This window comes from Gadus macrocephalus, chromosome 14 (genome assembly GCF_031168955.1).
Source record: "Gadus macrocephalus chromosome 14, ASM3116895v1".
NCBI lineage: Eukaryota > Metazoa > Chordata > Actinopteri > Gadiformes > Gadidae > Gadus > Gadus macrocephalus.
This window is the reverse complement of record NC_082395.1, coordinates 8,452,851-8,468,063: the sequence shown is the minus strand read 5'-3', so window position 1 is coordinate 8,468,063 and position 15,213 is coordinate 8,452,851. Positions and strand designations below refer to the sequence as shown.

General features: G+C 42.8%; 1 protein-coding gene across 1 annotated transcript in view; it reads right to left on the bottom strand.

Moving 5' to 3' along the window:
• The window catches only part of zfhx3b (zinc finger homeobox 3b), an 87,248-nt gene that overhangs the window by 13,260 nt on the left and 58,775 nt on the right, over positions 1–15,213 (bottom strand). Inside the window, exons 5-7 of the mRNA XM_060072021.1 lie at positions 12,221–12,368; positions 3,471–3,607; positions 2,713–2,913 (exon numbers count right to left, since the gene is read on the bottom strand). Coding sequence (XP_059928004.1) covers positions 2,713–2,913; positions 3,471–3,607; positions 12,221–12,368 — 486 coding nt within the window. The remainder of the gene's footprint in view (positions 1–2,712; positions 2,914–3,470; positions 3,608–12,220; positions 12,369–15,213) is intronic.

Genomic DNA, 15,213 nt, shown 5'->3' with positions numbered 1-15,213 from the left:
TATGCGTGAACGGCCTACCTTGGAAAACTTTAAAGGCTTTTGAGAAGACTTAATTAAAGAATTCCTCCACATAAAATGTGCAGTCCATTATAATGGAAAAGTTATTGCAAAAGTACAGTAACCAGGGAACAAATTTAATTTGACAAGCTATTTTTTGAAAAAACAATACATAGAATAGCTTGTTTCAGAAACGAAGAAGCATGTTTGGGAGAAGGATCTTCAGATAAGCAGATACCTTAATAAAGACAATAATAAATAATAATAAATAAGTTAAACAAAGCTCTGCTTTGAATATCAAATGAAAGAAAAAAAACATTTTCTACTCTTTTACTTTTTAATTGGAACATTTCAAGGACCACTGATTATTAATTTGAGAAAATAAAATATGGAGTAGCAAAAAAAGGTTGAAGTCAATCATGTGTGAATGACGGCAACCTCCTTTTATCCTTGCCATCCCAACCTGACTTCCTTCCCATTTCTTTCTGATAGGCCAATTTTACCCACAAAAGATGTCATCAGGTTCCCTCATTAACAGGCCCCTAGTTAACAATAATCATCTGCTTGGATGGGAGGAGGCTGGGAGATGAGAACCTGTCAGTTTCACCTTCCTTCAATTAACGTTACAAACAGAATAATCAGCTCAATCCCCCACCCTGCATTTCAATTCACTCCCCCAAACCCAACACACACCTTGCCCTGTTTCTCCTCTCCACATCTCTGATGTCACCAAAGTAATCTAAACCATGGGCATCAATAATATGGAATCTATTTTGGATGATAACAAATCAAGTGAAGCCAATATAGAAATGTTATTTAAATTCTTATTAGGTATTCAATAGCAGTTACATAATGTAATACATTTGAACTAGATTTAATTTAAAGTGGGTTTATTTAAGCCACTGCACAAATGAATCATTGCAGAAATGCGCTAGTTAAAAAGCTATTTTCTTCCTGACCTGGCATGTGCCGAATATATGACTTACAGAGTGTCACTAAGCCTGTATTTCAATTCTAAATTAGTACTTGGGTTATTTGGAATGAAGAAAGACTTGTATTCCATAGCGATAGTAGTCAATACAAAACAATCTCATCTTTGGTAAATTTAACTAAATGCTAATTGGAAAGCATAATAGCATTGATGAACATTGAACATTACGATGTGGACTGTTTTTACACAAGGCTTTATTAGGCTGGGAGTGGAAAGAGCAGAGGGTATACCAAGGTCCCTTTTAATTTGAACTGCTTAATTGGCACACACAGTTCAAAATGGCTGTCGCCCAACCAGATTCAGAATTAATGAAGCACAATTATTTTCATTACCCCTCTCTTAGACAGACATGAGACAGAGTGAGGTACTGTAGGGGGAGAGAGAGAGAGAGAGAGAGAGAGAGAGAGAGAGAGAGAGAGAGAGAGAGAGAGAGAGAGAGAGAGAGAGAGAGAGAGAGAGAGAGAGAGAGAGAGAGAGAGAGAGAGAGAGAGAGAGAGATGGGGGAGGTAGAGAGAGATGGGAGAGGTAGAGAGTAAGTGAGAGAGGGGGTGGAGGGGGTGAGAGAGAGAAGGCGAATGGCGATGGAGAGCAAATAGGATGGCATAAGGTTTCTTTAAAGCACAGAATTGCAATGAGTAGGTAAATGAAGACTAAGGGAGTGAGTGCATCTTTATGCATGGTCTGGGAAAAAATAAGAGTAAGCTATTGTAAAATTCATTAGGCTCTAAATCTAGACATAAATAAAGGGATAAAGTACCTTTCCGTCTATATTCACGAGTTAGGGAAAAAGGTGCCAACTTAAATGTGTTTTATATTACCTCTGTTCTAGCATGTGATTATTGCAGTGGGTCAATGTATTTTTATGTTAAAAGAAAAAAAACACAGTCTAGTGCTCCATTATAATGGGTTTGCTATTTACTTGTTAGCCTTCCTATGGTTAGGAAGGAGAGGAAAAATCTCTCTGAGTGATTTTGTTAATCAGTTCACGTCAGTTGCTTATATTTACATTTACACAGGAAAGAATGTTGTCATTTTCCAGTAAAGATTGTTTGAAAAACAAAGTCAAGGAGTGGAAGTCATGGAGTGTTGTATTTGTGAATGAAGGTCATTACCAAGGATGTAACCCTCCCTTGGTTTGAGAAGTTGTAACTGTCTTAGTTCTTTACATGTTCAACCAGTTTGAGTTCCTCAACCATATCTTAAAAAGCGTTTACTATAGTTCATTATTTATTTTGGGGGTTCACCTGAGATTTGAGTTTGAACAAAAATATATCAGTTCTAATGCCTGAACTTTGCATCATGGGATAAAAGCGGTTGCATCATAAAAAGGCTTTGTTTCAAATATCACGTTACTCATGTGAAAGTCTCTTGAATTGAAAAATAAGAAATAAGTGATAAAATATTTACAATCCACCTGGAAAAAGGGCAACAAACCAAAGGCCCTCAAAGACATGCAGTGAGTCAATCATCAAAGGCACTCCTAATGTTTGGATTAAGGCTAATCTGTCAATGTCATGATTTAGAAAATTGAGATCAGGTTGGCAAATCCAATACAATTGCACACACTCACAGACACAGACACAGACACAGACACACACACACACACACACACACACACACACACACACACACACACACACACACACACACACACACACACACACACACACACACACACACACACACACACACACACAGAGCCAGACCCAGACTCTATAACTTACCGTTGCAATGAGCTTGTCCACACAGTCAGGCGCCACGCTGTGCAGGTGTGTGAGGTGGAACTGCAGGTGGACCTTGTTGTTGAGCATGTCCTGGCACAGCGGACAGCGGTACATGGGCTGGACAGAGTGTTGGGTCATCACGTGCATTCTGAGACGGTTCAGGTCAGTGTTGGTGAATTTGCAGTAAGGGCACTGGTACATCTGTTGCACGGCATGGGCACAGAGGAAATAAGGGCATCACGGTCAATGGGGTGTTTTACAGAGAAGCCCAGTCAAAGCAGTAATTGTTTCCCGGTATAAGGCACCCTGATGACAGGGGTAAACATGTCCCCCCCCCCCCCCATCCCCACCAGGCATGTGCCTATGATCACAGACTGTGTCTGAGCACACATCAAAGTATTGCCTCTGTCATATACAATATTGATTCTCAACCTTTGACACAAATAGCACTGCAACTACAGCAGAAATGCAACCCTCATTTTAGAGATGAAATGTATTCAAGTGTGCGTCGTATCAAAGATCCTGCAGAACTCTGCAGATCTGAGGCAAAAGAGCACCTCTCTTTTCATTCCCCTTAATTGCTGTTCAGGTATGAGGCTTAAAAACGAGATTGGGCCAATTGATCAGACAGGAGAACCTTTTTGTTTGATTAGGGAGTTTGCCACATTTGAAAGCCTGAGAAGGAAGATAGCGAAATGAGAAGTGGCACAGCAAAGATGTGAAGAGGCAAAGAGAAGATGTTTCTCTTGTTCTCTCACCTGCTCCGCACTGCTCTTCTCAGTGGTCCTGGGACGCTTGGAGGAGAGGGGGCTCTCGACAGGCTCCGACCGCGAGGATGGCCTCTTGGTAGGGATGGGAGAATCCGTCTGCTCCCTTTCCAACTGGATGGACAATGCTGGATATGCGCACGCACACACACACACACACACACACACACACACACACACACACACACACACACACACACACACACACACACACACACACACACACACACACACACACACACACACACACACACACACACACAAGATAGAGAGGGGAGACAAGACATGTAATTACAATGTGGACACTGTGCAGTGTAGCAACAGGCTAATCAATACGTCTGTGTGTATAAAGGGCTTGGGAATGTCTGCTCCAAAGTACGATTGAACTACATCTTAGATGACGGAAGCACAGGTGTAGGTAACCACACCATTACTAGGGGCCCCACAATCTTGAATTAAACCAAAGAAGGCAGACTTTGACAGGCTTTCTTTACCTGTGAGTCCCTAGGAAGGTTCAAGTTATTGCGATACACTTTGGATTCTCTACCTGGGAATTTTGTTCACAGGTAGATTCATAAATATATTTTATTTTGAAGAAAATGTATATTTTCTAAATATTTAGTGTCATATTTATTTTATACTATATGGAGCTTGAGTATCATGCTAGTGTCATATATTACAAATGCAGTATCATAAAGTTCTACATAAGGAGAACTCTATGACTGGAAAGAACGTGAAAGTACAATTTGATTTGGCAGTGAGGGGTTCAAAAGAGCAGTACCAAAACCAAGGTGAAACAGTGACCTCTAGCTTGATCCCTCTGGGAAAATCCTCCCGCTTCTTCCACATACACAACACAGAGGGCCGTAGACTCCTCTAACTGTGTTGTCAATCGACTGTGACAAGAGTAGATGGGAAAACCATTTTGAATCCACACTAACAATTTCAATCGTTTGCAATACCAGAATAATACTGCATGAAAGCCCTTTGACTCATACAGTGTTTCGTAACAACAAAAAAAAAGAATCAAAACAGAGTCCAGATATGGAATCGTTATTAACCTTTGGCTGCCTATTCTTTAAACCATCTCACTTGAAACGCATACTTCAAGTGTATTCACATTACTACTATGATTCACTGCTTGCCATGACTGCTTATATTTTTAGAAGGCCGGGCCTCACAAGATCCTTGCTTCAACTATAACAAGTTCCATATTTCGAGCTAAACATAAACATAGACGTGGGGGAAGCTTGGGCTGGAGACAAACAGAGATCTAAATAAAGAAAAGGGGCCACAGAGAAGGCATAAAACAGCAACGGGCCGAACGTTGTCACGCGTGAGAGCGCCTCTTCGGGGCGGTACAGTGGCTACCAGTGGGACGCATCCACTGTGAGATGGAAGGGGGCTGCTTCTCCTGCTACTAACAAGCCCATAAAGAGTTACATTTGGCCTAATTTGTACAGTCCTGAGAGGGCAAATTGAGAGAAAAGCGGGCATTGCTGGGGGGGGGGGGAGCTTTGGTGGCGGTGGCAGTGTGTGTGTGTGTGTGCGTGTGTGTGTATGTGTGTGCGTGTGTAGTGAGTGGGGGCGGGGGTCAGGTTAAGAAGGGCTGACCACGCTCCTGCTCCAGACATTAAAGTGTCGGCTCCAATCAGGCCAGGGGCAGCTGAACTGATTACCCAGTGGGGGACCCTGGCGACGGCCACCGCGGCCTGCTGCTGGATCTCCCAGAGACGCCCCATTAAGGGCCAGTCACAGCCAATCCCGTTAAACACATCCACCAATAAACAAAGGAAATGTTAAACAAAAGGAACCTCCCATTCGCTGACGTTAACCTCTCCGCCGTGGGCACTGGCCCTGGCACTTCCTTCTTCCCCCGTCCGAGTCCACTCCCCACTTCTTACTTCCTACTTCTCCCCACCACCCCCCCCCCCCCCCCCCCCCGCCTCGGACTTCACTCAGACCCATTGGCGGGACAGTGCTGTGAGGCTCATACGAACGCTCATGAGTTCTACTCACAAACTGGTGTACATGAATAAGCTGTACATATCTCTATATATATATATACAAACATGCATACAAACATACATACATACATGCATACATACAACAAAGAAATGTGTGTGTGAGAAAGACCACCATGTCCCAAAGAAACAAAGAGAAAATTCGCCCAAGTTTTGTGTGTGTGTGTGTGTGTGTGTGTCTACTTGGGTGCATGTGTGTGTGAGTACGTGTATGTGTGCGCCTGTGTGTGTAAAGTAATAAATAGAGCTCAAGGAAGAGGAAGAGTAGGGGGGCAAAAGGGAGACGGACAGAAAGAGAGAGAAGAGACCTTTTCACGGCCAGTTAGGACTCCATAAATCTGATCAATTGCTTTTCTCTTCAGAATCCCAAACCCAATTCTGTCACCAGATCCGTGACTAAAATCCAGCTACTGTTTCCTGTTTTTCCTTGTCAAGAGTAATGAAAAATAGGCTGGGAGCATACCAGAACGAAAAGGTGTGCAATACAGGGTGATCGTATCACTGTAAATGTGGACTCGTCTTTTTTCTGCTCCATACACAAGCTACTAAAGTCTTCACACATTGATATAGAATAGTAGTAGAAGAAAATAAGGTCAGATGCACATGGGGAGTTTTGCCTCCTTTAATACTATGGTATTAATTCAAGTGTCTTTTATGTTATATCCTTGACACTATTAGAACCTAGAAGAGTCTAGTTTGTCAAGGCTGCAGTTTGCCGGCTACCATGCATCAGAAATGTAAAAGGAAAGCATTTCAAGTCCAACCATTATAAAAATTGAGCTTCTCTTAGATGCCGCTTTATTCTTGTTGGTAGTTGTTATTGATTGACTTAGCCTGACCTCACACTGGAGACTCTGAGGTATCTGAAATATGAGTCGAGGGGTGCAGGCCAAAAGAAAAATGCAAGATACACTGTATTAGTGACGCTGGACCACATTCACATGGATTCCTCTCTAGGGAGTCCTGCCTGTGACCTTAGTGTCTGTCAGGGGTCTTGTCTCTGTCCCTCCTGCCTGCCCATTAAACACAGAAGTCCCATCCACACCAAACCTCTTCTGACAGATACACCGAATGGGCTTTCGTCTGAAAGCACAAAAGGCAGAACCGGAGAGAGTGGGGGGGGGGGGGGGGGGAAGGAAAAAAGCAAGAGTCAATTAGGTGATTATTAATTCATGACCCTTTTCCGTAAACCAGGGGCTTTTGTGCTGTCGAGTCCCGTAAGTGAATTGGACTTTGGCACCTTGTCTCACCTCCCAGAGCTGAGCTGCACTGCTCCGCCAGCAGAAAGGTTGTCAGCACAGTCTGCCCCGGTCTCAGAAGCAATCACAGCTGCCTCATGCTTTCAGGGTCCGGCCCGAAACAAGACGAGGAGCCCCCCGCTCGAGACCAGCCTCTGAACAAACTAAGTTCTTCTGACTTCGACCATCTCCAACCATTCGTGTTCTCGTTTGTCCTTGATGAGGAGGGAGTTGATATTCAGAGTTGACACTTCAACTGGGGAAAACTATCCCTAACGCAAGGGAAGTGGGGGCGAGGAGAGATTGGCGGGGTATGAAGCAGGGGTCTTCACCCCTCATCCGACAACGGTGTTGTTCATTCATAGGACTGAGAGGTGATCCAGGGGTGGCCTGGAAATAAAGACCAGAACTCTGCCCAGCCATTTATTTCCAGAAAGTAACAGGGTGCTCTGGCAGCCTCTAGTGCTATGGATGGACCTCATGGACGGGCCTCACACTGAGGTCCATCCATGTGGGTCAGTCTATCGAGCCCCTCAATGTTGCCCTCACTGTACTGCCTCCACTAGACTGTGATGCGCCACATTACGTCTGTCCTCCTTCAGATTGGTCTGGCCTCTCTCTGCCTCTCTGCAGGGAGAGCCACCTTGACTCTTGGCACAGCGCAACACAGGAGTTCATCTCCTTCAGGCTCACCTCTACTCCCCTAGAAAGTCACCCACTAATTGGAGACCCTCCGCCCACTAATATAAGACACTCACATTACGCGCAATCATGCACTCGCACTGACCCTTTTCTCCTGCAAACAATTTATGTATATATAGACATTCCCTGAAGCCCCACGCAACTAAATGTTTCAATTTAATTCAAAGGAATGAGGTAACTACTTATGCCTCGCACCTTGATGAATTTCCCGTATATATACTGTATGTGCGCCTCTAATAAAATAATTCCCTGAATGGAAAATACACTGTCAAGAGAAGGAGCGAGAGGAAATGAACGCGCGTGTGTGTGTGTGTTTTTTCTCCCCGTCTGTGGTGGTGTGTATGCCTGGGAGGCATGATTGCAATAAGGACGAATTCGAAATGAAAAAAGAAAGGAATAGGAGGAGATATTAATTAGCTGCGGTGTTATTAATCTTGGCGGGCGCCGAACAAGAGGCTGACACGGCGTTCACCTTTAGAGGACACTCCCCAGAAGCAGCCCCATAGTGCTGCTCCATTACACCGGCGGTGGCTGGCTGCAGAGACTCATAAACATCGCGCTTTCACAGAGTTGGCTCGCAAACAAGGACAATTTATGGTCTATTATCTTCAAAGACAAAAGGAATTATAATTTGCGGGATGACACATACTCAGTGGACATGATATGAATATGTAAACACTCTATCCGCCCCTGTTTGTCGCACCGGCGCCATGTATTGGAAACGAGAACTAAGTAAAGAAAGCAATAACGGTATCGTCACTGTCAGGGCCTGGGGGATTTATGTGTAGGATAAGTCTGACCTTGTCCTGTCTTGGCTGGTTTTAATCCTCAACCATCTCTGCTCTTTGTTTCACTTAAGACACATTATGGACATCCTAGGGCTCACAATACCGAAGCCACATCAAGTGGGACATTGAAGAAGGGAGTGCAGTGCCGTTGCGCAGTTCTTATGATACATACAGAATGCAAACTGTCTATTTGTATCGGCTTGATACTGCCTTGTTGTGTGTGTTGCACTATAAGAATGCTAGCATGTGCTATTTTGCCTATCTGTGACTGGCCTCCCCTTTAGATTTGTATTTCACCACATATGATATGTTGCTTCTGTGCTTATATTATACATATTCATGCATAAAGTCACAATTTTCAAACTCTCTAATTGAACAGCTATTCAGCATTATTTCTATAATATCTCTGTGGAAGAATAATATAACTGGACAACCCAACGCTTGTATAAACGAAATAAAAATACAGGAGAAGAAGGCAGAGACAAGGTATCCGGCACAAATTTTGCGTAATTAGTTGTTGTTTGTGTAAAGTGTTAAACTTGATAAATTATACAATTGCCTAGTTTGTCCCGTTTACAATACAAAACAAAAAATATATACATTATTGTATTATTGGCGAGAGCCGAGGAAGATTGCGGCCGACACATAGTAATGTCATGTCCCGCTGGCTTTGTATTCAAGGTCCAACAACAGGGTACGGGAGGAATTATTCATAAAGCTCAGTTGCGGTGAATGGCAATCATATCCAACTCCAAGAACCCCTAGAACCCCTCCCCCCCCCCCTCGCCTTCCCTCCCCGTACAGTACACAGGCAACTTGCAATGCTAACCTTCCCATACATTCACTTTTGAACCTATCAAAATCAATTTGTGGACCTGAAGTACACCAAGTGGTCTCCTATCCTCCGTGGCTTTGACCAGCCTCTAACCTTACCGGCTGGTCCGCTACGCGTTAGGTTCAGCCAATGCTTCAATACACCATCCGACCCACATACAAATATGGATTCCCTTTCCTGTGCAGACCCCCCGCCCCCCCCCCCCCCCTATCTCATCAGTGCTGTCTCAGCTAGGTGAACAAGACAGGAGCGGAGAGGAGAAATGCTCACAGTTGGCCATTTATGAATATTTCATTATTAGCATTATAAATGACCCTCTGGATTACTTATTTGGGAAGCAGGCTACATTTTGGTTGAAGCCAAAGTTAAATGTATTCCTCATATGGTTATTGGGGATTATTTGTATACACTTCGATTAGCATTCGGTGAACTCCATTTCAAATGTGAAGACCTTGCAGTGTAAATACAGTGTAAATAGGTTTTCATGCGGCGCGTGCGAGGTCTACACAAATGTAGAATGTGTGTGATCTCGGTAATAAATAAAAAAGTAACCAAAAAATGAAGGCTTCTTCCAGGAGATGACACGAAGAATACATCTGCATTCTACATGAGCGTCTGATGCATTTCTAAATGATTTTAATGAGATGCTGTGACACTGAAAAGACAAAAGACCAAAAAAAAAAAATCAGATTGACAGTGGCTTAAAATAAGGGAAAAGCTTTTCTTCTGTGTTACGCTAATGTCCCTGTCTGACAATGACTGTCATTTGTAAAGGAACGACGTTGCCACACTCTGTTTCACGATAGTTGCTTGACAGGGATGAGAAGAAAGACTTGAATAGTTTTAATGATGGACCTTCAAACGTTAGACAGCCTCACCAGCACATCTCAGGTAGGGTTCTTCAAATAGCATCAGCTTGGATGCTCTCACACACCGGCAGCACCAGGGCAGGCACCAGCCGGAGAGAGAGAGAGAGAGAGAGAGAGAGAGAGAGAGAGAGAGAGAGAGAGAGAGAGAGAGCTTTCCAGCTAAACAAGAGTTCTACTGTTTACCAAATCGCATTTTGGGACCTCCCTCTCTGCTCCCCTCCTCGTGAGATGACTTCCTCTGAGAGGGCATCGTGTCCCTCAATCCAAAGTTTAGAGTAGAAAAAAAGAGGGGCTTTCCATTAAAATATGACTGCCTTCTCGTTCAGCTGACAACGCCGCCCCCCCCCCCCCCCCTCCACCCCACAAACCCTTCCATTCCAACCTACTTAACCACCTTCTTCACTGACATCAAACAGAACTCCGAGACCTGGTTCCCCCTAATGCACACGCTATTTTTAACTAAGCGTTTCTAATAAGCTGCTGGGAAGCTGTAAATATTTCATATGCAAGCACATCTTTCCTTTGTGAAAACACAGAAACACACTTATTTTCGTGATTAGCGACTGACAGAGGGGAGGAAAGGAACTGAATATGCTTGTATCAAATTGCATGCCTTCCAAAAAGGAGGAATCCTAATGCGAGGCGTCGTCTTCCTGAACACCACAGGTATGACTGAATTATTAATCGGCCAGCTCATTTTAATGCTTTTTAAAGTGCTTTATTTTGATGTGCTAAAACATACTTTTAGCCATATTCAGGCAGGCATGCATATGATTATTTCTTCCATCAAAGAGGAGTGTCGCCCTTTCAAAGAGCACAAACAACTCTGCCTCATTTAAAATAGAAGTTCAGATATCAAAGACATTTTACAAAGCCTGGGCTTCAAACAGTGCCATGAACTTTTTTTGTGCTTTACTATAGGAAAGTCTGGTGGTGTGCATAAGGTCTGAATTGTTTCCCATCTGTTCACAACACGACTCCAAATCTAAATATTATGCAGAACAATCAATCAGAGCAATAACAATGTCATTTCATTGACATTCGATTTTCCCCATTGCAAAAACCAAAACCCCAAAACTACCAGGAAACTATAGCAGACGGGTAAAGTGAAAGTGCTATTTGTCGGGATGAAATGCACTTTACCATCCAATCCAGGACTAATTATCCATCTCTCCTGCTAGTGAGTCTCAGGACAGTTTGCAATCCAGTCTAAAGGATAAAGGAGTACGTGTCTCCATGCTTCCTGTAAAACACACTGCACTACACGTTTCCATTAGGTTCCAGATGGGAGTCCATACTGTTCCTTCCACCAGCACCACCACACTTTGAACACCACAACTTTGTCTGCAACTACTCACTGCAAACGGTTCCATGCAAATATCCTGAAAATAACTCTTGCATAATTGCAATGCTGCATAATAGCATATAGATATAGCGCTGTCCTCAAAACAAACTTTATGCATGCACATTGCTGACAGCCCCTGGTCGGCCTGGGATTGTGCAAATTAGTATTTCACCATTATGGCAAACATTGCCAAACTTCAACTCAAATCCATATCAAATCCATGACATGAACATAATGAAGTATAAAGCAAGTTTGTTATCCATAAACAGTAGTGTAGACAGAACACAGGACTAGTAATCCTTAGGAAGTAGTAGAAAGGCCTGAAACTCTCACAGTATGTCCCCTCATCCCAAGCCCCGCCTCCCTACATGAAAGTCAACATCTGCACCTGAAATGAGGAAATGCTAGGGATAAAAATAGCCCAGTCTAATAAGGAACACAGCTGTGTATGTGTGTATGCGTGTGTATATGTGTGTGTGTTTGTGTGTGTGTGTGTGTGTGTGTGTGTGTGCCTGACTACACATGCATGTGTGTGCATGTGTGCATGTGTGTGCAGTTAAGTGACACACTGCAAAGAGAAGTTGAGAAGGGGGTAATCATTTCACAAACTGTGCAGGTGTGTGTTTAAGTAAAGACAGAGAGTCCTCCAGTGCCCCATTCAGAAAAAACAAAACCCGGATCACCTGGTCACATTATAACTAATGGGATTTAATGTGTAGAAGCTCCCAGTAAAAGTAGCCTTTTTTCTGCAAATGTGGAGCAAAATTGGATTTGAGGAGTTCTAAGAGAGCCTAATACTTCAAAAGCTCTCCATATTTGGATAAAAATGTCTATACTTAAATGAGACAAAAGCATGTTGTTCAGCAGATATCAGGTTTAGGCCACGTGTCTCCTGTTTGCAGTGGTTCCCTAATGTGTTGAGGGTAAAATGAGGCCTTACCTGTCCCTTTGGTGAGGTCCTTATCCCCCCCACTCTCTCTGTCTTTGGTTTGGTCCTCCTGGTCTGTGGTAGTCTCACTAGCAGCCTCCACATCCTCGCTCAGCTCTCCTAAAGGGGGAGGAGAGGATAGGATATGTAAATCACCACACCATCAGAATTGGTGGAAGCACTTAAAGGGACGGCAGCGTTTTTTTCGATAGGAGCTTACAACAATTACATTCGCTGACACGCAGTTACAACGGCAGCAGACAAAGAGGGCGGTATCTGCCTGCTGCCCTGTGCTGTTTGGTTGTCAACAATCAGTCTGAAAATATTAAATAATATATACACATGAATATACAGATAAATATATAACATTTATATTTATATTTATATATGTATATATAAGTGTGTGTGTTTATATATATGTATATATATATATATACATATATATAAAGAGAATGAGAGAGAGAGAGAAAATAATACTAACGTCTAAACATAAAATATAAAGTATATACTGTATACATCATAATACTTTTTTTATTATTAGTCATGCATCGTTGTTTCTATAGGTAGCAACAATAGTAGTTGTTATAAACGGTTTGCTACTATTTAAAGTGAGGTTGTTTATAATAAAAAGTTATTATGAATATGTTATCAGTAACTATCCGTGAACAAACGGGAAATCAAATATTTCTAGATGTAGCAAGACTCTGCAAGCATGTGTGCATATGCACACCGCACACAGACACGCACACACACACACACACACACACACACACACACACGCACACACACACACGCACACACACACAACACACACACACAAACAACTGACCCAAGCTGCGGTTGTGCACTAAAATGAGCCGCGTTTCACCTCTGCCACCCTTTAATCGCAACACAGGAATCATAAATATTTAAAACTTTTCTGAGCCCACAACTCTTTGTATTTGTATGCCAACTCAAAGTCAGAAATCCCCTGCAACCACCTTAAAAGCCTCGGCTCGATATAGCAGGCCATTTAGGAGCATTGAAGTCCAAACAATGGATATCCCATAATGCCGTTTGTAAGTAACACACAAAGGAAAGATAGCAAAAAACAGATAATAAAAAGGCCATCAATCTTCTTTATTTCCCTTCAGTGCCCTCTGAGCACTCCCTCTGCCTGTTAAGTTTGTTTAAAAGTAGTCGCACTTGCATTGCAGCAGCATTGATTTGACAACAGTAAACTGGATCACAGTCAATATGGCCCATCAGTTATTACACAAGTCAGCTAATTCTCAGCAAATGTACTTAAATGTTCTTTTGAAAAAAGCCTCCATGCTCAGGATCACTACTCTGTGGGCTATTGATATATTGACAACGCTACAGCAGCTACTGACATGCCCCGTTCAAGTATTCAGCCCTGGAGTCACCACACATCTTATACGAGTTTAGCACCCTGCATGTCTATACAGCGCATGTCTATACAGTTACATTATGTTTTTATAGGGCAGCAGGACTCAATACTAACAACTTGAATGGCAGGCAATACACAGCCGGGTGATCAATGTATGGATTGCATTATTATATATATAATCCAATCTACAGTATATAATGCTAAATATATATTTTTTAAAGACTACTCGGTATCTTGAATATTCCATTCCTGTGCATTTCAATTCCTCAATTCGGAACATGTTTCTTATTTTTATTAAGTAACCCTTAATTCAGGAATTATTTTGCCTGAAGGAATCTTCCCTGAAACTATAACCTGGGTAAAAACACATCTGAATCCCAAAATCCTATCGAACTCCCACCTGAATAAATCTTCACAACTGCCAGATTAGTGCTCAGATTACACAATAATCCCAAAGTACATTTCTTAAATCTTTAAAAATGCGGGGTAGGGTGTTATTTCTCTGCGACCACACACTCATAAAAAGAATAACGCCATGTTTCATTTTGAACACCCTGACTACGTACAAGTATTTTAGTACTAAAATAGCACTGCAGCTGTCATTTTAAAAATCCCATATTTTGAATATATATCATGATTACTGATTAATACAAAATCTGATTATTTACAAGAGACATTGCATTGTGATCATACCAAATGTGAATCCATGTGTACACAGGAGTACTGCATCTCAAAACCACAAAGGTTTTTGCCTATTTCTCATCCCCCCTCGTCGCAGTCTGCAAAAATGATTAAAGCCAGGCCTGCTATAATTAAGGAAAGGTCACCACTGGCCTAAGAGTATGACGCAAATGGCATAGAGACTACAATTGTAGTCATGGATTAGCTAGATAGAAAGGGGAGAAACACTTAGAGCTATGGCACGAGGCCATTTCTAACCCAAATCTCAGAGATGTAAATGACAATAGCCTGAAGGATGTCTTCTAATTAATTGTCTTCATTAACCATCCTAATACAATGATATGAAACAGTTCCATTAATCTCATCATGCAAACTGAATAAATCCGTACAACGCCACAGAGATTACGCTCATCTGTTCCGTAAAAAATTCAGCCTCCCTCTTTCACACAGAACCATCCCTAGGCTCTCGGTTCTAGCACCCAATATCCGAACACACACACACACACACACACACACACACACACACACACACACACACACACACACACACACACACACACACACACACACACACACACACACACACACACACACACACACACACACACACAGGAATGTATGCAAGCCTGCTCGCTCACACACACACACACACACACACACACACACACACACACACACACACACACACACACACACACACACACACACACACACACACACACACACACACACACACACACACGCACACACACGCACACACACACGTGTTCACGCAAACCACCCGCACATGCTCGCTCACGCACACAAACACATTTTCCTCACTCATGCCTTTTCACTGACACTTAAGTGCAGGAGCCAAATCTGACCCATAGGTGTCACCCTTTACAAGCTGCGAGAGACACGGCAAGTACTCCTCACGCACCCACATTAACGG